The following is a 26,037-nucleotide window of genomic DNA, read 5'->3' on the forward strand; positions in this document are numbered from 1 at the left end:
GTCCAAGAGACACAGAGTACCACCGTTTGTCCCGGCGTGCCCCCGGGGGCACACATGCGCAGCTAGAGTGGAAGGACTTCATATGATGTCCTCCCAGAACAAGAGAGCTGTAATGTAATGTTTAACCACCTCCCACTCGCCATATAGGGAAATGACCGCCGGGTGGAGGTGGTTAAACATTACATTTCCTTTTCTTTCTGCAGTTCTGTAATTTTCTGTACAATAAAATGCAATCTGGCTACCTGGAGATGTTCTGTACACAGAGTGTGCGCAGAACGCCCCCTGAAAATATCAGTTCCCACTTGTGTGATTGGCTTACTGATTTTACAAGATGTCTGCACTAAGATACAAGTCAGATTTTTGGCATCCCCTGACAAAAATGTAATTTTTGATAAACTGCTCTGTCACAAACGTGCGCATCAGAGATGGACGCGGTTCAACCATTTTGGCTTCAACCTCCATCTTGGCGGAGGAATTGACCCTCCTGATATATGTTATTCCCTCATTCTCGTTCCCCCCTCCCTTCCTGAGAGGCACAGTGATAGGTGTGTGTGTGTTAAAAGTGTCACAGGCCAGATCCCAGCAGGGAGCCACGTGGTGCCCCACTGCCTGGAGAACATGTGTAATTTCACACCTCGTGAAAAGATAACAGAGCCTTCCCAGGAGTTGAAAGGGGCCCCCGGGTTAATAAACGTAACTCAGCATAGGTGACAGAATTAGATGAACACTTCTCAAATCAATTTTTCCCCTATGTCTCATATCTTGGAATATGAGAGACTTACATAAAAACCAGACCCCTCATCAGCTGGCCAATGAGCAGACGAACAGTTTGATGGGTCACTCATTTATCTCGGGCCATCAGGGAAGCCGGAACATAGAACTCACGAACCGTGCCACATATAATTTCATAATTCATATCTAAATAATCCTCAGGCTTATCTGCATAATAAAATACCCACGGGTAGACTGTCGCTTGTGCAGCTGAAACGTTATGGAACAGAATATGAATTATGAAATATGTTGGCCCCAGTTTAGGGTCCCGCATGCTGACCCCTCCCTGCATGAGGGATTGGTTTGTTACTTCAGAACCACCCCCTGCTGGGAAACTTTAAAACAGGCTGTCAAGCTTAAGGAAGGGAGAATTGAAGACATCTCCCATTTTTCCAATGTAAGAGCGGGAGATCAAAGCACCATTCTGCTCTAAAAGACTTGGATCTGCTTACATCAAAGGCTTACTTGCAAGTAACTTACCCCTTTAACTTCTCTCTGTTATCTCTTTGCTGTGCTATGCTGTTTTCTATATATACAGTGGGGATCAAAAGTTTGGGCACCCCAGCTAAAAATTTGTATTAATGTGCATAAAGAAGCCAAGGAAAGATGGAAAAATCTCCAAAAGGCATCAAATTACAGATTAGACATTCTTATAATATGTCAACAAAAGTTAGATTTTATTTCCATCATTTACACTTTCAAAATAACAGAAAACAAAAAAATGGCGTCTGCAAAAGTTTGGGCACCCTGCAGAATTTATAGCATGCACTGCCCCCTTTGCCAAGCTGAGACCTGCCAGTGTCATGGATTGTTCTCAATTAGAGATGAGCGAATCGAACCTGGCGAAGTGGAATTCGTTTCGAATATCAGGAAAAATTCGATTCGCATCGAATCCGAATTTTAGCAAACTTCGGGTGCACGAATCGAATTTTTCCCGATCAGCCGGCAAAAGTGTCACTGCAGAGAGCTCCGCTATTTCTGACAGTTCTGATAGTTCATTTACAGCGGTTGAAACATTGTATCAATTTGTTTCCATTTAGGATACAGATGTTTTTATTCGGAAATAAATAGATACATATATATAGATTCAACCGCTGTAAATGTGAAGGAACTGTCAGAGAACTGTCAGAAATAGCGGAGCTCTCTGCAGATACACTTTTTGCTGTACTGGAATTCTTCTTCTTTTCATTCTTCTTCTTCTTCTTTTCATTCTTCTTCTTCTTCTTTTCATTCTTCTTCTTCTTTTCATTCTTCTTTTCATTCTTCTTCTTCTTTTCATTCTTCTTTTCATTCTTTTCATTCTTCTTCTTTTCATTCTTCTTCTTCTTTTCATTCTTCTTTTCATTCTTCTTTTCATTCTTCTTCTTCTTCTTTACATTCTTCTTTTTTTCATTCTTCTTCTTTTCATTCTTCTCATTCTTCTTTTCATTCTTATTTTCATTCTTCTTCTCATTCTTCTTTTCATTCTTCTTTTCATTCTTCTTCTTCTTCTTCTTTTCATTCTTCTTCTTCTTTTCATTCTTCTTTTCATTCTTTTCATTCTTCTTCTTCTTTTCATTCTTCTTCTTCTTTTCATTCTTCTTTTCATTCTTCTTCTTCTTCTTTTCATTCTTCTTCTTTTCATTCTTCTTCTTTTCATTCTTCTTCTTCTTCTTTTCATTCTTCTTTTCATTCTTCTTCTTCTTCTTTTCATTCTTCTTCTTTTCATTCTTCTTCTTTTCATTCTTCTTCTTTTCATTCTTCTTCTTCTTTTCATTCTTCTTTTCATTCTTCTTTTCATTCTTCTTCTTCTTTTCATTCTTCTTCTTCTTTTCATTCTTCTTTTCATTCTTCTCATTCTTTTCATTCTTCTTTTCATTCTTCTTTTCATTCTTCTCATTCTTCTTTTCATTCTTCTCATTCTTCTTTTCATTCTTCTTCTCATTCTTCTTTTCATTCTTCTTCTTCTTTTCATTCTTCTTCTTCTTCTTTTCATTCTTCTTCTTCTTCTTTTCATTCTTCTTCTTTTCATTCTTCTTCTTCTTTTCATTCTTCTTTTCATTCTTCTTCTTCTTCTTCTTCTTCTTCTTCGTCGTGCCCCGTGACTGCCCAAATGAGTGAAGTGTGCGGTGATTCTAAGATCGACGGCACTCATCTGCATGTCATACTGACTGACAGTATTATTTCTTTTCCCCAGCAGACTCCAAGGGCATTTCAATTAAAGGTACAGTGTTCTGCACTAATATAAAGGCTCTCTGAAGCCTAGAAACCCTTTTAATAAGTTAAATTTGCGGCGAATAAATTCGCATCAAATCGAATTTCTCCCGCAAATTCGGCGAATCAGCCGAATCGAATTTTTGAATAATTCGCTCATCTCTATTCTCAATCATCGTCTGGGAAGACCAGGTGATGTCAATCTCAAAGGTTATAAATGCCCAGACTCATCTGAGCTTGCCCCAACAATCAGCACCATGGGTTCTTCTAAGCAGTTGTCTAGAAAACTGAAACTGAAAATAGTTGACGCTCACAAAGCTGGAGAAGGCTATAAGAAGATAGCAAAGCGTTTTCAGATGTCAATATCCTCTGTTCGGAATGTAATTAAGAAATGGCAGTCTTTAGGAACAGTGGAAGTTAAAGCAAGATCTGGAAGACCAAGAAAAATATCAGACAGAACAGCTCGCAGGATTGTGAGAAAAACAATTCAAAACCCACGTTTGACTGCACGATCCCTCCAGAAAGATCTGGCAGACACTGGAGTTGTGGTACACTATGCCACTATAAAGAGATACTTGTACAAATATGGTCTTCATGGAAGAGTCATCAGAAGAAAACCTCTTCTACGTCCTCACCACAAAAATCATTGTTTGAACTTTGCAAATGAACATATAGACAAGCCTGATGCATTTTGGAAACAAGTTCTGTGGACCGATGAGGTTAAAATTTAACTTTTTGGCCGGAATGAGCAAAGGTACGTTTGGAGAAGAAGGGGCACAGAATTTAATGAAAAGAACCTCCGTCCAACTGTTAAGCATGGGGTTGGATCAATCATGCTTTGGGGTTGTGTTGCAGCCAGTGGCACAGGGAACATCTCACGAGTAGAAGGAAAAATGGATTCAATAAAATTTCAGCAAATTTTGGATGGTAACTTGATGCCATCTGTGAAAAAGCTGAAGTTAAAGAGAGGATGGCTTCTACAAATGGATAATGATCCTAAACACACCTCGAAATCCACGGGGGATTACATCAAGAGGCGTAAACTGAAGGTTTTGCCATGGCCTTCACAATCTTCTGACCTCAACATAATTGAAAATCTATGGATAGACCTTAAAAGAGCAGTGCGTGACAGACAGCCCAGAAATCTCAAAGAACTGGAAGACTTTTGTAAGGAAGAATGGGCAAAGATACCTCAAACAAGAATTGAAATACTCTTGGCTGGCTACAAAAAGCATTTACAAGCTGTGATACTTGCCAAAGGGGGCAGTACAAGATATTAACTCTGCAGGGTGCCCAAACTTTTGCAGACGCCATTTTTTTGTTTTCTGTTATTTTGAAAGTGTAAATGATGGAAATAAAATCTAACTTTTGTTGACATATTATAAGAATGTCTAATCTGTAATTTGATGCCTTTTGGAGATTTTTCCATCTTTCCTTGGCTTCTTTATGCACATTAATACAAATTTTTAGCTGGGGTGCCCAAACTTTCGATCCCCACTGTATGTATATATATATATATATATATATATATATATCTTAGTTACATCTTCTCTGTAAATAATTTTATTGCACTTGTTTGACCCTTTTAGTAATAAATCTCTTTCTGAAAGTGTTGAACTGTTTCTATAACTCTTAATTGCAATTTACGAATCCCTGCCTTTAAAGAGACGCTACTGTTTGTTTAACTCTCTGTATAACCGGCCTGTGTCAATGACCGGGTTATGCAGACGATTATTTCAATTATCATAGTGTTATAACTGATAACGCGAGTTTCCTTTTTCTCTGTACAAAAAAGAGGTGGTGGCAGTGTGGAGGATTAGTTGCGTAATTAACCCGACCCAGTAACAATCGCTCAGGTCGCAGGTACATATATTGTAGTCCATTAGCTGGAAAATCTTTGTGCAGGGTGCGGCTGGGCTTGGTATTGTTACGCACGTCACATCACGGTTTGGATTGGCCAGTCCTTCAGTCACAAGTTTGGTGAGAAGATCTGGGGTCTGACGCCGCGATCGGGACTTTTTGGAAGTCGCGATCGTGAGATTGTCGCATGTTGGTGGCGGCGATCTTGCGATCCATGACATGCTCCCTTTGGGAAATCATGTCTAAAGGGATGCAGACCTTGCAATTTTCCTCATTAGTGCCCTGCAGGTGCAGCAGCATATTGATAATTAACCAGTCACTCCCATACAAATTCACTCTGCACATGGACATAGACAAACATCTACTTCTTCAGAATAACAAAAGGTAGGAATCTGCAACAAAGCTTGTTATCCTTGCAATGTACATAAATCACCCAGAGGAGAATGTTTTTTTATTTCTCAAAAAAAGTGGAGTTACTCTTTAAGGTTTACATACAATACATATAGTTTCAGTCAGTCAGGAATGTCTATACCTTATTACCGTTTGAATTTCTATCTTATTAAAATGAAACAAAAAACTGATGCTTGAAATAATGCATACAGAATGACACAGTTAAAATATATATGTGTGTGATATATATATATATATATATATATATATATATATATATATATATATATATGGAGAGAGAGATCAGTAAATCACGCTGCAAAGTTTGACATAAATCATACTTTAATCTCTTCTGCAGCGGGCCCACCTGACGTCATCCTGTTCTGAGAAAGTGCTTGCACATATGTTTCCATCTGCCTCATCTCCTTTATCAGCACACAGTGGAATACAATGGAAAAAAGCCTTGACTGATTAGCATTAGCATTTCTCTACTGATATTCTACAATGTATAATCTGATTTGAAAGCAATACAAGATATCCAAATATTTTATTAGCAATGTTCAATAACATCTATAAAGCTAATGTAAAATGTATTCTAGACCCAATGGTACTGAAAGGGCAAGGTCCTGCACACTAACATGTTTGAATACATAGATGTCCTGCTTCTATGGATTGCTAGTCTTTAATTTTGTAGCCTTTTATCATGCATATAAGTGGCATGAAAAACCAAATTAAAAAATTAGGCAAGCTTTTAGCTAAATGTAGTATAGGGTGTGATTGTACTACAGTGGAAGCGATAGATCGTCAGTAGTCCTGTCTACTCCTCTCTACTATAAGCTAAACTCCAGGCAGATACTTTACAAAAAAAAAAACAGTGCAGCTCTGTAATTAACACATCATTAAATACTTGTTTTTACATAAGCAGTGCAAGTACATTACTTTGACTTGGTATCAGCCTCTTATAGTAGAACGCACAACAAGCCAATCAGGTGAGTTGCAGTGCAAGGCTCATACTGATGGCAGTAGAAAGCAATGTAACAGATCTACTCATCCATGTTCTGCTCCTCCTCAGTCTGGTCATAGGGTGAGTATTCTGACTCCAAATGTTGTAATAGTGACCATCCTTTCCTGAGACCCCTATGCCTGGATGGAACATAGCAGAGGCACCCACGGATAGTCTTGTCATATAGCTGAACTCACCAAACAGTTGAAATCCACAAATGTCTTTATTGCACGCTGAAAGCTGTGCAATAGGCCCCTTTCACGTGAGTGGACCGATTGGGTCTGCCTGTCCGTTTTTCAAGTTGACCCGATCAGACGCTCTACTGCTCTCTATGGAGCGGAGGGTGTAAATGGACACGTGTCCATTTACACTAACCTGAATCCGATCTGATCCGGTCTGCTAAAAACAGACGGATGGGGATCTGTTCCCCATCCATCTGGCTGATTGGATCGGATGACAGTCAGATGGAAATGGACAGGTGGTCCATTTCCATCCGACAGCCCATAAAGGACAGTGGGCTGTGTCCGTTCTGCATAAGCGGAGTGGACCCAGACCTATCATTCCCTTGCTCAACGGGCAGATCCCCCGGCACACTGTCACCACTGACAGGGATTCCATCTTCACCTGGTCTTCCTTCCAGGTTTGCAGGCTCTGTCAGATTGACTGGCCAAGCCGCGATGATGTCACTCCCATGCTTACACGTTTAGGCGACATTCACTGCACCGACAGGTAAGACCTATTATAGGCTTACCTATAGGTATAAGATAAAAAGCGGAGTTTACTACCGCTTTAACCAGCAAACACATGATATGTACACAATACAGCTGCATTTTCTCTATACAGTGGAGGAAGGCAATTAGTCTAATAAGCCTTGTATTTTCTGGGCCAGAGGATAAGAATGAGGTATTAGGAGTCCACTAGACCTCTGATACATCCATAAAGAGTACCCATCACTCCTTTTGTACAATGTATTAAACTATTAAAACAAGACCTCAAGCTCCACCATGCACACATATGTTCATACAGAACACATGAATATAAATAAAAGTCTATTATGCCTTAGAAATCCCTGCACACAACAGGCAAAAGAACAATTTTATGGAAAATAATTTAGTCTAACTCTGAAATTAATGATTTGTACCTTTTTTAATTTTTTTTCCTGGTTATTACAATTATGGGTATCATCAGTTAAAGCAAAGCTAAACCTAATAAATAAAAAACTGGTTTCTATTGGCACGTTCCAGCTGTGCCGGAATGACAAACTGCTGTGCGCATGCCCAGGATGACATTATTACCCAACTGGCCAATTAAGAGGCCGAGAACCTGGGACCCAGAACTAACCAGGACAAGGATGACAGCACCAGGCAAGGGATTTCAGTGATGTTGGAATCAGTTATTTCTTTGCATTTAGTTTATTTGCTTTATGTGCCTCAAAAACATACAATTTGAAGCCTTAAAAAATGGTTAAATTATAGTTCCACTTTTAGGCAGGTTCATACTATAAAATTTTGTGCAGCTCGTGTTTGCGTGGGCACAGCAGCATTTGAATAGATTGATGTACCTGTGGGAAAACATGCAATTTACAAGCTGTCCTGCACCCATATCAGTGTGAAACTGGTCTAACACCAAAAAATTAAAGATGAATGCAAAACACCCCCCCTGCCCCATTGCACTTATCTACTGTGCCAATAATTTTCTGCTGTCCGTAATCCAAATCATTTTGGTATGCAAAATGAGGGAAAAAAAGATATTTTTAGATCCTTCTGTTGATCAAGTGGATGTTAGCTCAGGCTTGGAGAACCCATCAATCCCATTCACAGAAGTCAAAATCAAGTATCCTATGTAAGGTTTTTTCCTTTTAAAGTGTACTACTATACAAAATGATGCTATGATGACATTTAAAAAGAAGTCGAATTGGCACCTTTGGGGAGTTGGGGGGGGGGGAGGGGCAGGTACCCAAATTTGACAAATATCAACTCCAACTTCCGGTTGCGATCGCAAATGCAAGTTGTCCTCCCCTCTCCCTCCTTGTTGTTTTCTGCGACACGTGACAGGTCCCAGAAGACTAGGGGACCATTCACAAAGCACAGCATTACTCGCACCTGCATAGTGGGCACCCGGCTGTGAAGCTGCAAGCTGTCACAGCTTGGTGCCCACACCAAGGATGCCGGCACCAAAGAGAGAAGACTGTCGGTGAAACCAGTCGTGGTGAGGACACCGCTGGACCAAGGGACAGGTAAGTGTCTGTATTTTAAAAGTCGGCAGCTACAGTTTTTGTTGCTGCTGACTATTTTTTTTTAATTCAGCTGGAACTCTGCTTTAAGAAACTTTTATTAAGCCATTTCCTGGCTTCTTCATTAACCTCTTACGTAACCATGCTATTTATAAATGGCGGTCATTAGCTGGAAGTGTGGAGGAGGCTTGGAAGAAAAAAGTGTGGAGGAGGCTTGGAACAGCTCATGATCCAAAGCACACAACGTCATCTGTAAAACATGGTGGAGGCAGTGTGATGGCATACAGAATATTCTGCAATTGCCGAGTCAATCACCTGATCTCAACCCAATTGAGCATGCATTTTACTTGCTGAAGGCAAAACTAAAGGCAGAAAGACCCACGAACAAAGAACAACTGGAGACAGCTGCAGTTAGAGCCTGGCAAAGCATCAGAAAGGAGGAAACCCAGTCTTTGGTAATGTCCATGGGTTCCAGACTTTAGGCAGTCATTGCCAGTAAATAAATATAAAGTGCAGGGCTAAACCTTAAATATTAAATATAATAAATATATAAATACGTGCTAAAAATCTGTGCAAAATGTGCAAATAAAGTAAAGTACAACACGTGTATTCCCACCGGGAATATTAAAAGTGTTCAAAGTGATCACAACCAATAATTCAAAATCACTCCAAATATAAATTACTCAAATTAAGTCCATATGGAAAAAAGTGTCCAAACAAGACAAAAAGTTTTCAATCTTCATGCATGTGATAACAAGTGTCCACACTGTGTGAATCCAAACAATGGCTGCAGTAGCCCCTCACCTCCTTACATAGACCCCACAGGGTCAGCTTGCCTTAGGATAAAACACCACTCTGATGAACCACCGGCTCCTCCCCAGAATCATATACTCTCTCAGCAGCTTCCTCCTCGGTTCATATATAGACGGAAAGCTCACATAGTGTAAAACTGTATTTATTCATTATATATATAATAAGAATGCCCACTCACATTTAGATCTTCAATATCAGGCTTCTATACCACATGCTATGAATGCCTTGCATGGGTATTTAATATAGGGGTTTCAAATATGGCCGCCACGCCGGAAATGACATCACCGTGCTCCCAGAATCCTCCTCGCGTAATTTACTTTATTTGCACATTTTGCACAGATTTTTAGCACGTATTTATATATTTATTCTTTAGCATTGCCAGTAAAGGATTCTCAACAGAATATTAAAAATGAATGATTATATTCAATTGTCCAATCACTTTTGGTTCCTTGAAAAAGGGGGGATGGCTACTCTTAAGAGCTGTAATTCCTAAAATATTCCTCCAATATGGATGTACATAACCTCAAATTAAACCTGAGAGTGTGATTTACATTTTTTTATTAGATATGTTTTATAGCAAAAAGTTACAAATATTGGGTTTTTTTGAAAATTGTTGGTCTGTTTTTGTTTATAGTGCAAAAAATAAAAACAGCAGAGGTGATCAAATACCAACGAAAGAAAGCTCTATTTGTCGGAAAAAAAATGCCACAAATTTAATTTATGCACAGCGTTGCATGACCACGCAATTGTCAGTTAAAGTATCACAGCGCTGTATCGCAAAAAATGGCCTGGCCAGGAAGAGGGGTAAATCCTCTGGAGGGCAAGTGATTAATCTTTAAGTTTTAACATGTACAAAAAAATAAACTAGTTAAAGTGTACTTATGCACAGACTATGGACATCAAATTATTTAACACATTCTAAGAAAACCCCTCACTTTACTCTCTAAATGATTGTACTGTGACATAATTAATTCTCAATGATCACAGCAAATACTCTGCTTCAGTCAGCTTATAATAGGTACATTTAGATTTAGTACGAAGAAACAGCAACACTGCTCCCAGCTTCTGATTACTGAAGACCAGTGTTTCTCAACCTTTTTACAGTCAAGGCACCCTTTAAAATACTGCACAATCTTCACTAATGTCAAATCACAATGAGACTGACATTTCTAGTCACCATGAGACTGACATTTCCAGTCAGTACTTAAAGTGGAACTACATTTCTTCTGAGGACCACAAACTAAAAACGCTATTTAATTCAGTTTTTGTATTCAAAGCTCACTTCCCCATCCAAACATGTCTCCATGCTTTATTTTGCTGGGAAATCCCTTTGAAAAACCCCTAGCATTTCTGGCCATGGCCATCTTGAATAAGGGCAGATGATTCATGTAGCATTTTCTTCCTGGAATCCATCTGCCCTTAGTTCAAGCATGCAGGAGAGTGTGCAAAGACTCCTGAAGACTCTTGCGATATAAGACATCATTTGCCTAAGCCAGGAAACCAGGGAGTAACTGAAAAAATGTAAAAAAAAAGGTTAAAACAAGTAACTATAATATGATTTTCATATCTATTTACTAATGCTTTTTTGGTTTTTGTTAGCTTCCAGGATGCAGAGAGTGAGGATCTGATGCAACACACCACACAGAGCTGAATATAATCCTGAGACCTGAGTGGAGAGAAAGGACACACACTGCCTCTATATAGTACACACACACACACTGCCTCTATATAGTACACACACACTATTGGGAAATATGTACATCTGAAGCTAGCACCTGCTGTGTGCTGGGGAGGGGAAAGTGTCTCCTAGGATTGCCTGGTGTCTGGAAAAAATGTTAGAAGAGGCTCAGACAGAAGAAAAAGTGCTATGGACTGAGGCAAGTACACACTATAGTAAAATATGTTTTGTCCATTTTTCAGATATTTACAACCACTTTATATATATTATATGTTTTTTCTAATACACAGCATAGTGGAGTCCTTTAAAAATGTAAACATTTTCTTTCGAGGTAAAAAGAGAGCTAATGTTAAGCTAACCAACAAATACTGACACTACTAAATTTGGTCTGGGCAACCTGGCTTCCATGACGCATATAATAGCAGATATGTACTGTAAGCATAACTAAATATGGATACCCATTTATATTTCAGTTATTTCTTTTAAAGCATCTTGACCTATATGGTGTTATCTCCTTTACCATATAAATAGACTGTATTATACTACTTACCAGCATAGTCTTCAGGTTCACTCTGTTTGTATGATGTGGTTTGGAAGCCCCTCAACACGTCAAGCTCCAGAGCAGTCCACATTCAGACAGAATATTGTGTGCTCACAAACAAGTGTAAATTAGAAGCAAGAAAAATAAGATGATGGTGCCTCAATACCACTACAAAACCTAAAAACAGATGTAAATTAAGCGAGTTAGTTCACACATAGCACATTAAAATGTTCTTTATATAGAATTCTGATACTGCTAACAGCAAGTTTTCACTAGCAAAACTGAACTTAAAGGGGACCTATTTATAAAGTGATTCATGCATGAGCGAAATACCAGAGGTTACCATGCAGATCTCCCAATCAAAATGCTAGATGTCAGACGCTGACTGGCTTCAATGCTTTTAAGTCACAGCCTTAGAACAAACATGTAAATGAGTGTCAAAACAGACCTTTATAGATCCAAATCAGCTTCTTACACAGCACCGAATTTCAAACATCAGAACGATGGGCAGGAAACTAGCATTCATAAAAGAGAAGTCAGAAGTTAACGGTAGCCTCTAAAATCTTTCATGCCTGATCCCCTTTAATCTTCTGGCACTCATGTAACACATTTTGCAGCAGCAAAGAGGGTTAGCTTTGAGAATGTGGGCCTTGCTCAGAGTTATACTGAGTCAAGTTTGCCACTTGCAGCACCCTTCAATCACTAACCTGAGTCCTACATAGAGCCAGTGCTGTGCCTGACTGCCGATCTTCTCTCCCCTCTCTCTGCTCGCACTACACTAAACGGAGAGCAATGGAAGCCATTAGCTCCTGCTGCTGTCAGTCAAATCCTGTGAGCGGGTGGCAGAGCCAAGCCACACTGTGTGTGTCTATGTATGTACACAGCCTGGCTCAGGAGAGAGCCCACACATCTGCCCCCACAGCAAGTGGCTTGCTATTGGGCCAGACAAGAAAAGGAGGAGCCAGCGGGAGACCCCAGCAGAGGAAGTTCAGGACTGCTCTGTGCAATACCATTGCACAGAGCAGGTGAGTATAAAATGCTTTTAACTTTAATTTAGTTTGCCTTTAGAAAGCCTTAATTATATCAATTGTGAACACGTTATTGAGATCAATGGCATTGCATAGGTGTCTTGTAGCCCTACCACTGTCTGTACTGATGAAGTTGATTTATCTATGAAATGCGTTGCTTGCTATCGCCTAAAAAGGACACAAAGTATAGTGGAAAGATATGGTCTTTGTTTTCCACAAAAAAAGGAAAAAACAAACATTGTATTGAGCATAAAAATGACAATGTGGTCCTCCTGCGCTTCTAAATAAATACTAATAGTGATAAATAAGTACTATAAGCTGCTGACACCCAATCCTATACCCATAGGTGTAAATGCATACAATAAATAAATAAATTGGTGTAGCGTTATTCCTTAATTATAAACCATATATATATATATATAGTGATGAATCCAAAGTGATCTGATCCTCTAGGGATCTACTGTGACACACCTACACGTGACACAGAATTCGTGAAAAAAACAAATTGGTCCCAATTGGACCCAATATAATGTGAAAATGTCAAATTGACACAAACAAAAAAAACCCAAATCCCTAATTGGGATCAATAAATAAAATTGAAATAAAAATAGACTAAGTGCAATAAACAGTGAATCCCTGAAAAAGAGGGATATTCCTCCTAAATTGTAAGCTCGAAAGAGCAGGGCCCTTGACCCCCTCGTGTTTTGTTTTGTTTCTGTATTGTCTCATGTTCTGTCCCCCACTATAATGTACAGCGCTGAGTAAACCTTTTAGCGCTATATTAATAATAATAATAATAAATAAATTGATACGTGCCCCAAATACAAAATACAAATGTAAAACCTCACCCTATCAAAAAACAAATATAAATCTCAACAATCCAATATGAATAAAAATACTGTATAGTGAAATATACATAAAAAATAAATAAATATATATAAAAAGTCCAAAATAGTGCAAATCAGCAAAAAGTGATTCAATGATACAAAACCATGCAGGTGATGCGGTGAATGTGCATTCAAGCCAATGATATATATCCTTAAATGGCTGGATTGCCCCCTCACCTCCTTACCGTGACCCACTGGGCCAACACGCCTATAGGATCACACCAGGATCCTTCACGGGCAGTATCTCCTCAGTGGATGGTATCCATAGAAAATCCCCATCAATGGTGGCACTTAAACATCACAGGTTCCCCTCGATATACAGGTGAAACTCAAAAATTTGAATATCGTGCAAGAGTTCATTTATTTCAGTAATGCAACTTAAAAGGTGAAACTAATATATGAGATAGACTCATTACATGCAAAGCAAGATAGTTCAAGACGTGACTTGTCATAATTGTTATGCTTATGGCTTACAGCTCATGAAAACCCCAAATCCACAATCTCAGAAAATTAGAATATTACATGCAACCAATAAAACAAGGATTGTACATAGAACAATATCGGACCTCTGAAAAGTATAAACATGCATATGTACTCAGTACTTGGTTTGGGCCCCTTTTGCAGCAATTACTCAATGCGGCGTGGTATGGAAGCTATCAGCCTGTGGCACTGCTGAGGTGTTATGAAAGACCAGGATGCTTCAATAGCGGCCTTCAGCTCTTCTGCATTGTTTGTTAGAGATATGGAGTTCAGGTCAGGCGAGTTTGCTGGCCAATCAAGCACAATAATCCCACGGTCATTGAACCAGGTTTTGGTGCTTTTGGCAGTGTATGCAGCTGCCAAGTCCTGCTGGAAAATGAAGTCAGCATCCCCATAAAGCTCGTTTGTGGAAGGAAGCATGAAGTGCTCCAAAATCTCCTGGTAGATGGCTGCGTTGACCCTGGATTTAATGAAGCACAGTGGACCAACACCAGCAGATGACATGGCTCCCCAAATCAACACAGACTGTGGAAACTTCACACTGGACTTTAAGCATCTTGCAGTGTGTGCCTCTCCATTCTTCCTCCATACTCTGGGTCCTTGGTTTCCAAATGAGATGCAAAACTTGCTCTCATCAGAAAAGAGGACTTTGGACCACTGAGCAACAGACCAGGTCTGTTTTTCTTTAGCCCAGGTAAGACGCTTCTGACGTTGTTTGTTGTTCAGGAGCGGCTTGACAAGAGGAATACGACATTTAAAGCCCATGTCCAGGATCCGTCTGTGTGTGGTGGCTCTTGATGCACTGACTCCAGCCTCAGTCCACTCCTTGTGAAAGTCCCCAACACTTTTGAATGGTCTTTTCCTGACAATCCTCTCCAGGCTGCGGTCATCCCTGCTGCTTATGCACCTCTTTCTTCCACACTTTCCCTTCCACATAACTTTCTATTAATGTGCTTTGATACAGCACTTTGGGAACATCCAACTTCTTTTGCAATTACCTTTTGAGGCTTTCCCTCCTTATGGAGGGTGTCAATGATGGTTTTCTGCACAACTGTCAGGTCAGCAGTCTTTCCCATGATTGTGATTCCTACTGAACCAGACTGAGAGACCATTTAAAGGCTCAGGAACCCTTTGCAGGTGTTATGGCTTAATTAGCTGATTAGAGTGGGACACTTTGAGCCTAGAATATTGCACCCTTTCACAATATTCTAATTTTCTGAGATTGTGGATTTGGGGTTTTCATGAGCTGTAAGCCATAATCATCACAGTTATGACTTATCACAGCATGAACTATCTTGCTTTGCATGTAATGAGTCTTATATATTAGTTTCACCTTTTAAGTTGCATTACTGAAATAAATTAACTTTTGCACGATATTCTAATTTTTCAAGTTTCACCTGTAGGTACCGCAATATAGCTAACTCTCTCATATGGATCATAGTGATGACAAAAAAGAAAGATCCTAGTGTAATACTATTTATTATATGAAAATAGCACAGAAAACGCCAATTGCCCACTCACTTGGTAGCAGATATACATAAGCATTCAAGCCACATGCTATGGGTGTAATCCTGCATGGGTTTCAGGTGTGCCAAGATGGCGTCCACGCTGAAACTACGTCACCGCGTACCTACGCGTTGCGTCACACTAGCCACGTGACTTCCTCAGGGTAACGCCATTGGTGACAAACTCTCATCTTTAAAGGGAGACCAGATGTCAATCTTAATCTGGAGGCGGACCTTCGATGGCCATTTTCTTGAGGTCTGATGCTATGTTAAGCTAATAACTCTGCATCTCCCATGTATTAATACTCGGCAAGTAAAAAAATATAAAATCTACATTGTATGCCAATTTAACTTATTACTAACAATAAGCAGTAACTCCCTAATCTCCCTAAATGTATTTACCAAAACAAAATCAAAAATAGGGCTCAATGACAATTATCAATACATAAACACGGTGGCCAAGGTGAAGCCTAATATATTGGAATAACAATTCCAATTACCACCAATGCTATACATATAAATACTAGAATAAAAAAAGAAAATACTACAAAAATTAAACCTTTATTGAAAATTAATTAAACCACTATAGAATTAATATATTAAGAGCACAAGGAAACCTAACTTCACATTTAGGAACCATTAATAGTAACATATCCATATAAATATTAAACAGCTATAAATATTATTATAAAAATTGTTAAAAATACCTACAAAATTGGTCAAAAAGATGGTCAAAAAATGGTAAAAAATTGTCAAACAATTGCCCCTGTCCATGCAGACACACCCATACCATTGGTGTACATCATCAAATAACCATCAAACCCAATCAGTATCTAAAACCAATAAATAATGTAGTATTATATAAATTGATATTAAATGAATACATAAATAAAACATGGCATAAATAAAATAACAGTCAGGAGGGAAATGCATACAAAACAATAAAAATGAATGGTCTCTACCATAGCTTGAAATCACTTATGGATCAATACAAATCAAATACCACTAATTATTATATGCGTATTAAAAGGGAACAATCACTATACTGATAAAAAACCCATCCTCGCTACTAATTACTTATGAAACAATTCAAGTCAAATTCCACACTGAGGCCCCTAGGAACCTGGGTTTGCATGGCATAAATCCATCTGGATTCTGCCTGACTAAGGGAGCATAACTTGTTGCTTCCCCTCCAATGGTTCTTACATCTTTCTATCCCCCAAACGCACCCATAACGGTCTTTTAGTCCTACCAACATACTGCAGGCCAAATTTACATTGTAATCCTTACACTACCCCTTCTGTCCTGCAGGATATAAAATCTTTAATTTTAAATTCAAATCCATTGCTCCTAGCAACAAAAGTATTCCGCTTAAGGTTCTGTCCTCTAGTCGCCTTACAGGCGTAACATGTTTTGCATAAGAAAAAACCTTTTTGGTCTAAAAACGTACCGAGTTTATTTCTAATAGGTGGATCCAGCACATTTTTCACCAGTCTTATTCTCAAAGTGGGGGCCCTTCTATATATAAATTTGGGTGCTCCAATAAAATTTATTCAAGACTGGATCTGCTTTGAGGATAGGCTAATGTCTTTCAAATATGTTTTCAACCCTTTTATAATGTATATTAAAATCCAGAATGATGGCTAATTGATCTTCAAATGTATCCTTTCTAATCTTATCTTCTGAAAGTAGGATTCTGTCTATGTTACCAACTTCTTGTATCCTACTTTCAATTTGTTCTCGTGGGTATCCTGTACTTGTAAACGCTCCCCGTATCACATGTAGGTGTGTCACAACAGATCCCTAGAGGATCAGATCACTTTGGATTCATCATTATATTTTTTATATATTTTTTTTTATGTATGTTTATTCTTATGGTTTATAATTATATTAAGGAATAGCGCTACACCAATTTATTTATTTATTGTATGCATTTACACCTATCGGTATAGGATTGGGTGTCAGCAGCTTGTACTAGTTATTTATCACTATTAGTATTTATTTAGAAGCGCAGGAGGATCACATTATCATTTATCATTATCATGATTTAATGCCCTTAAAGAAAAATGGGAAAGAGAAATAGGAGTAACAATAGATGTGGAAAAACAGAGGAAAATGTATAGAATAATCCACGGAAATATAAATATGCAGGAGGTAGAAATTAATTATAAGTGTTTGGCAAGATGGTATATCACACCAAGTGTGGCACACAGATTGAATGGAGATAATTAACCTTTATGTTGGTGTGGATGTGGAGGTAGAGACACAATGGGGTTTATTTACTAAAGCTGGAGACTGCAAAATCAGACTCACTTCTGCATAGAAACCAATCAGCTTCCAGGTTTCATTGCCAAAGCTTCATTGAACAAGCTGAGATTAGAAGCTGATTGGTTTCTATGCAGAAGGGAGTCTGATTTTGGACTCTCCAGCTTTAGTAAATAAACCCCAATGTATCACATATGGTGGGAGTGTTCTAAAATACAAGAGTATTGGGGGGAAAATAGTAAACTTGATTCAGAAAATTACAGAGGTTGATATTCTAGTAGACCCAGAGATTTGCCTTTTTCATAGTACTAAACTTTCAGTTACAAAATACAAAGAATCTGGTTTATTGTACTATTTGAATGCAGCAAAGGGACTGATACCCAAGTATTGGAGGAGACAGGAGGTGCCAAAAATAAAGGACTGGGTGGATAGGGTGGATCAAATATGTAAATTGGAGGAACTTTATCATTTGAATGAAGATAAGATGGAGAGTCACCATACAAGATGGAACAAATGGGAGGAATTCAAAAAGTCAAGGCTAGCCTTAGAGGTTATGAGGGATTAACAGAGAATAATATGGAAACATATTTTGTTCTTCCTTTATAGGGATTACGATCTCCAGAAATGAACAGGAAAATGCAGAGCAGAAGGGGTCAGGGATTGGATGGGGAGGGATAGGTGGTATATAGGTAGGGAGAGGGGTGGGGGGGTGGGGGGTAAAGGGATGAAACAATAAATGTTTTGATAATATGCTAAGGTTTTAATGAGTATGTTTGTATAACTTTCTTATCTGAAAAATGAATAAATATTAAAATAAAAAAAAATTATTATATTAAGGAATAGCGCTATACCAATTTATTTATTTATTGTATTGAGCATCATATGCAATTCTTTTCATCTTTCTACAATGTGAAGAATACATTTTGAAATATTTTTTATACCTATCTAGCACCCGCCTAGTTTAGCTAGAAGGAGCTAGACTCCAATGGTCAGACAGGGGCTGAGCAGCAGCCCAGGTATAAAAGTCAGAAAGGGGTCAAATTGTGGTCAGGGCTGAGAGGCTCTGCAAGCCAGCCCCTCTGGAATTCCCCCGTTTTAGGGCTATTGGAGGAAGGCCCTCCAGGCAGTGGGTGGATCTGAGGAGTGGTTTGTTGCACTTTTGAGGGATCCTAGCCAATCCCAAACAAGATGTTGGCAAGTGGCTGGATACCCTTAAAAGTGTTGGAACCTGCTCAGTTGCTAGCAAGTTGAGGGGAAAGTTCGGGTGGAAGATTTTAGGAGGCCCAGTGGGATGGGGCCTACCTGCAGGCCTGGAGCTGGAGAGGAGGAAAGCTAAGAGCTCAAGAGCCCCCTGAGAGAGAACCACCTATATGGCAGGGAAGGAGCGGCCCAGCTGACAGGCTTGGTAGCAGCCACCAGCGGTACAAGAGAGGATCTGACTGAGTACCCCTGCACCCCCTTGGCAGATATGGGAAGGAGCACTCTGGTGGGAAACCAGAATAGCCACCTGCCAGTGACTGTTGATCTTTTAAAGTGACAGGAACCAAATCCCCTGTTCAGGGATACCTCCAGATTGCTGGGTGAAGAAGAATTCATCTGGGTCTGGGGTGGTATTCTAAGGCAGTGTTTCTCAATCTTTTTTCAGTTAAGGCACCCATTAAAATTATGGACAGTCCCGAAGCACCCTTTAAAATTATGGACAGACTTGAGGCACCCTATTCTAAAATGGGGTGCCTCAAGACTGTCCATAATTTTAAAAGGGCACCCCATTCTAACATGTGAAAAACTATTCTAATAGTTTTATATAATGCAGCAACATCCACACATGTAGGACACCCAACATTAGAGGTGATTTATTCTTCCAAAGCAAATACACTTTTGCATACTGGTACTGACTAGTATTCCAGTGTTTCTCTGCTCCCTCAGTTTTTATCCATCATTGAGCTAATGTGATCCCAGCACTGATGGAGAGGGGCAGGGGAGGGTCAAACTAGGATGCTGTGCAGGCAGCTGACATCCTCCTTCTCAACTGATGATGTCATTGCTTGTCAGGACGCCGGCGGCTAGAAGGTCATAATGGTGCACAATGAAAACCTGTGGCTTTGTGTAACTTTAAGGCAGGCTTGATCCACCAGCTGGCTTGTATACAAGTTTTGGGCAAATTTTAGACATTTTGCTAAGGCACCCTGGTTGAAAAAGGCTGCTCTAAGGAGACACTGGCTAGCTCTCCAAGATACTGTACTGCAGAGAAGACTTGTTAATAGTTCCAGGAAGCAGTCCTTAGTTCATCAGTACCCTTGGGCATCCTGTAAAGCCCCTAACCCTATCCCAGTTCAAATCCTCTATATAAAACAACAAAAAGCAAAGCCCAACTACTGATTTCTGACTCTGGATGCAAGCTTTTGTGAAGATGTGTGATGCTTGGCTGTGCAGGGCTTTAGGGGGACCCAAATCTTCTAGCGACTCCTAAAGGGGTAGTGCTACACCTATCTGTGGCATGGTCCTAGAAAGACCCTGATTTTTACCTTGCTGTATAACGCAGACTGAAGAGGATGGAACAAACAACAGCAAGAAAAAAAAATAGAAACAACTACAGCTAGTTATAAAACCTTCAATGTGCTGGGTCATACAAGAGACACAACAGAAGTACAACGTGCCGGGTCAAACAAGAGACACGACAGAAGTACAACGTGCCGGGTCACACAAGAGACACGACAGAAGTACAACGTGCCGGGTCACACAAGAGACACGACAGAAGTACAACGTGCCGGGTCACACAAGAGACACGACAGAAGTACAACGTGCCGGGTCACACAAGAGACACGACAGAAGTACAACGAGCCGGGTCGTACAAAAGACACGACAGAAGTACAAAGTGCGGGGTCATACAAGAGACACGACAGAAGTACAAAGTGCTGGGTCACACAAGAGACACGGCAGAAGTACAAAGTGCTGGGTCACACAAGAGACACGGCAGAAGTACAACGAGCCGGGTCACACAAGAGACACGACAGAAGTACAATGTGAGGGTCACACAAGAGACACGACAGAAGTACAATGTGAGGGTCACACAAGAGACACGACAGAAGTACAATGTGAGGGTCACACAAGAGACACGACAGAAGTTCAATGTGAGGGTCACACAAGAGACACGACAGAAGTACAATATGAGGGTCACACAAGAGACACGACAGAAGTACAATGTGAGGGTCACACAAGAGACACGACAGAAGTACAATGTGAGGGTCACACAAGAGACACGACAGAAGTACAATGTGAGGGTCACACAAGAGACAGGACAGAAGTACAATGTGAGGGTCACACGAGAGACACGACAGAAGTACATTGTGAGGGTCACACGAGAGACACAACAGAAGTACAATGTGAGGGTCACACAAGAGACACGACAGAAGTACATTGTGAGGGTCACACGAGAGACACGACAGAAGTACAACGCGCCGGGTCACACAAGAGACACGACAGAAGTACAATGTGAGGGTCACACAAGAGACACGACAGAAGTACAATGTGAGGGTCACACAAGAGACACGACAGAAGTACAATGTGAGGGTCACACAAGAGACACGACAGAAGTACGTGTGAAATGTGTCCTGAAGTCATAGTGAGTGTCCACACTGCCTCTGTGTGGGGTAGTAATGAGCAGTGTGCAGGGCTCTGTCTATCATGTACACACAGCCCACACTCGTACATCTCTGTGTAGCTGTGCAGCCTGGAGCATTGGTGTCATGTGCTGTGTACAGCATCCCTCACCTGTACACATGTGCTGCTATACCGTATCAGGAAGCTTCCATGACACTACTCCGGTGCATGACGGGAAGCAGACATGTGACAAGAGGCGTGCCCGCCGAGCTGCAGGAAGCCGAGTATGTGCTACACTGACCCTCATTCCCTGCCCGTCCCTTGTAAGTGTCAGTCCGGAGAGGGGGACTGGGGACAGAAACACTCTCCATGTAGGCTGAGAACTACGTCTCTGTTCGTTCTTAGAACTACATTTCCCGGCATGAACCTGGGGCCGGGGAAGGAGGAATTCTGGGAGGTGTAGTCTCTTCACCAGTGTGCCTGCCCAGGAGACTGGCTTGAGGGCTTTTGATTGGAATCAGATTTCTTTTCTCTATAAACAGAAGAGGAATGAGAAAGCAGGATTTTTTCCCTTTACAATTTTTGCACTCGTAGAATCTCACTGTTTAACCACTTGCCCTCCAGAGGATTTACTATTTTTTTGATACGGCGCTGCGTTACTTTAACTGCTTTCCCGCCACCCTATATCAGATATACTGTTACAGGGCATCGGGTGTGCAAAATTACATATATACATGCGATTTCGCATTTCTGGGTAGGGGTCGCGCGTATCCTACCCGTACTGTCACTCGCGGCCGCTAATGTCAATCACTGCCTTCCGGATGGTGGTTACCCACCGGCACCCGGTGATTACCGAGCATCTCCGACGAGGAGAAAGACTGTTTTGTTTACTAACAGTCCTCCTCCCTGTCAGCTCGGGCACACTGCTGTGGATGGCATAGCCATTCAGCACAGTGTGATTACAGTGAAGCACACTGACACAACCCCCTAGTAAAACACTCCCTGCACACGATTAACCCTTTGATCGCCCCTCATGTTAATCGCCCCTTCCTGCCCAGTGCCATTAGTACAGTGACAGTGTTTTTTATTAGCACTGATTACTGTATTGGTGTCACTGGGGATGTCAGTGACACCAAGTCAGTTCCCCCCAGTGTCTGAATGTCCGCTGCAGTCCCGCTATAAGTCGCTGATCACCGTCATAACTAATAGAAAAAAAAATTCCAGTATCTATACCATTTGTAGATGCTATAACTTTCACGTAAACCAATTAATTTACAAGTATTGGGATTTTTTTTTAGCAAAGACATGTAGCAGAAGACCTTTTGGCCTAAATTTATGACCACACAATTGTCAGTTAAAATAATGTAGCGCCGTAATGCAAAAAAATGGCCTGGTCAGGAAGGAGGGGTAAATCCTCAGGAGGGCAAGTGGTTAACTGACAATTTTGCAGTCATGGAACGCTGTACACAAATAAAATAAAATGGGGGGCAGTGATAGGGGGGAGTTTTGATGTGAGAGGGGGGAACTGTAATACTGGGGGGGCTGTAATATGAGAAGGAGAGCTGTGATATGGGGGAACTGTGATATGGGGAGCTGTGATATGAAGGGTCTGTGATGTCAGCAGGTGGGAAGCTGTGATGTGGGGGGTTGTGATTGCAAGGGGGACTGTGATTTCAAGGAGGGACTGTGATGTGAAGGGGGGCTGTGATGTAAGCTGGGCTATTATGTTGGGGGTGCTCTAATGTGAAAGGGAGTTGTGATGTATGGGGGGCTGTGATGGGAAAGGGGGGACTGAGGACATTAATAAGGGGCTATGATGTGAAAGACCTGAGTAATAGAAGAGAAATAAGGCTTGGCCCTCTGCAGGAAGAAAATGTTACCCACCGGACCTCCGTGAATTTTAATTCAGTACCCCTACCATATACCTTACAACCTGGCAGTTGTACAACCAACTTTACATTTACTATGTATTATGAACATCTGCCTAATCTCCCCAATAAGTTTGCACCAAATCAGTCATTTCATAGTTGTTGGTAGAGCTAAAGCTTGCTACACATTTTATGATCTGATTGCACAATCACCTTGGAAAATACTGTAGCCCTTGTTTTGGGGGGGGGATGACAAATAGCCCTCCCCGAACAGGATATTGTGCTAAACCTGTAGGTGAATAAGAGAACCAGAACTTCACTAAGTGGAAGAATGGGTTTGATAAAAACGTTGGCATTGCCTCCACTCAGCAAAGGATCTCTGTGAGAAGAGGGGATGCCCTTCCTGGGAAATGAATCAGTAATCTAATCAAAGTGATTGGGAGCAGATGATCTAATGAAACAAGTATATACATTAACCATAAGTACATATAGATGCACAACAATATAGAAATAATACAATCTATACAATCCTTGAATAAGAAAAGATTAACAATAGTAGATAGATCCAATGTACAAACAAGTATTAGCAATAAAGGCCCCCAACAGGAGTCTTGGTGGAATTGTGCACATATACCTGAATATATATATATATATATATATATATATATATATATATATATATATATATATATTAATAAAGGTACCTCCAGATGAATGTTGCTGCAAAGTTCATTTGCAGGGGCCCCTGAGGATGATGCAGCATTTGTCTTTGTGTCAGAGACCTATAGACAAGATCGTTGGTGATGGGAAGATCCTCCAACCGATGTCCAACCAGCCTGGAATGCAGTTTTTTACCTGCCAAAACCATGGTGTGACACTAGTACTCAGAATCAGCCTATTTACTCTGCAACTTAGTGCCTAGTAGTTTCTAACCTGTCAAGCAACCAGACTCATAAATACTAGAAGTGGTCATCGGATGTTAAACCTGGCTGTAGGCTATGCTGGTTATTAGGTCCTAAACTAAAACTAGCTATTGAATCCCAGACCAGAAGGGACAGGGTTAACTAAAATTACAGGAGCTGCATATACAGTGGATATACAAAGTCTACACACCCCTATTAAAATGTCAGGTTTCTGTGATGTAAAAAAATAAGACAAAGATAAATAATTTCAGAACTTTTTCCACCTTTAATGTAACCTATAAACTGTACAACTCAGTTAAACAACAAACTGAAATATTTTAGGTGGAGGGAAGTAAAAATAAAAAACTTTAATAATATGGTTGCATAAGTGTGCACACCCTTAAACTAATACTTTGTTGAAGCATCTTTTGATTTTATTACGGCACTCAGTCTTTTTATGAGTCTATCAGCATGGCACATCTTGAGTTGGCAATATTGTCCCTCTCTTCCTTGCAAAAACACTCCAAATCTGTCAGATTGCGAAGGCATCTCCTGTGCACAGCCCCCTTCAGATCACCCCACAGATTTTCGATTTTCGATTGGATTCAGGTCTGGGCTCTGGCTGGGCTATGTTCACACTAGCCTTGTTTGCACGTGGCAGACAGGCGTTTGGGAAGCGTTTTTACCGCTTCCCAAACGCCTGGTAAAATTCTGCAAATTGCAGCTGTTCACATGGGAGCGTTAGCATCGCGTTGCATTGCGTCGCGGCAAAACGAGCGCCTCTGGTCGAGTCAGGAGGAGTTGAAGCCTCCTATTCAAGTCTATGGTTCCGCTCTGCAAACGCCCGGCCGGCGTTTGCGGTGCGGTTGCGGGGCGTTTGCGGAGCGGTAACACCATTCAAACTTCATTATAGGCGTTTGTGGGGCGTTTGTAATGCTTTGCAATTGCCTAGCAACCGCCGCTAAACCGTTCATGCGGCGTTTGCGGAGCGTTTGCGGAGCGTTAAAAACCGCTCTGCAAACGCCGGACCAACGCTTGTCAAACGCTATAGGGGCGTTTGACAAGAGTTGGAAAAACAGTCAAGTGTGAACGAGCCCTTAGTGTTTGGAGTTAGCTGCGTAATATGACAAGGATTTATTTTCTGTTTTTTTTTTATTTTGCTGTTTTGATGTCTGTACTTTGTTGCCACAGACTTTGTAAATAAACCACACTTGATTCACCAAGATCCTGCTGTGCCTAACTGTGCTGTGAACTCATCCAGGGAGTCGCGCACAAGCTTCTATGAGGCCAATTCCTCGCTACACACATATATACAGTATCTCACAGAAGTGTTACACCCCTCACATTTTTGTAAATATTTTATCTTTTCCTGTGACAACACTGAAGAAATGACACTTTGCTACAATGTAAAGTAGTGAGTGTACAGCTTGTATAACAGTGTAAATTTGCTGTCACCTCAAAATAACTCAACACAGCCATTAATGTCTAAACCGCTGGCAACAAAAGTGAGTACACCCCTAAGTGAAAATGTCCAAAATGGGCCCAAAGTGTCAACATTTTGTGTTGCCACCATTTTCCAGCACTGCCTTAACCCTCTTTGGCATGGAGTTCTCCAGAGCTGCACAGGTTGCCACTGGAGTCCTCTTCCGCTCCTCCATGACGACATCACGGAGCTGGTAAATGTTAGAGACCTTGCATTCCTCCACCTTCCGTTTGAGGATGCCCCACAGATGCTCAATAGGGTTTAGGTCTGGAGACATGCTTGGCCAGTCCATCACCTTTGTCCTAAGCTTCTTTAGAAAGGCAGTGGTTGTCTTAGAGGTGTGTTTGGGGTCATTATCATGTTGGAATATTGCCCTGCAGCCCAGTCTCCGATGGGAGGGGATCATGCTCTGCTTTAGTATGTCACAGTACATGTTGGCATTCATGGTTCCCTCAATGAACTGTAGCTCCTCAGTGCCAGCAGCACTCATGCAGCCCCAGACCATGACTCTCCCACCACCATGCTTGACTGTAGGCA

General features: G+C 40.8%; 1 protein-coding gene across 2 annotated transcripts in view; it reads right to left on the reverse strand.

Moving 5' to 3' along the window:
• TTC27 (tetratricopeptide repeat domain 27) overlaps positions 1-21,550 on the reverse strand; it is a 551,099-nt gene extending 529,549 nt beyond the window's left edge. For both annotated transcript variants that reach the window (XM_089690186.1, XM_089690185.1), the window contains exons 1-2: positions 21,419-21,550; positions 11,492-11,659 (exon numbers count right to left, since the gene is read on the reverse strand). In XM_089690186.1, the coding sequence (XP_089546312.1) occupies positions 11,492-11,573 (82 nt within the window). In that variant the 5' untranslated portion in view covers positions 11,574-11,659; positions 21,419-21,550. The remainder of the gene's footprint in view (positions 1-11,491; positions 11,660-21,418) is intronic.
• Positions 21,551-26,037: the final 4,487 nt, after the last annotated feature.

This window comes from Staurois parvus, unplaced genomic scaffold, assembly GCF_062004578.1.
Source record: "Staurois parvus isolate SC_StPar_1 unplaced genomic scaffold, SC_StPar_1.0 ptg000520l, whole genome shotgun sequence".
Lineage (NCBI taxonomy): Eukaryota > Metazoa > Chordata > Amphibia > Anura > Ranidae > Staurois > Staurois parvus.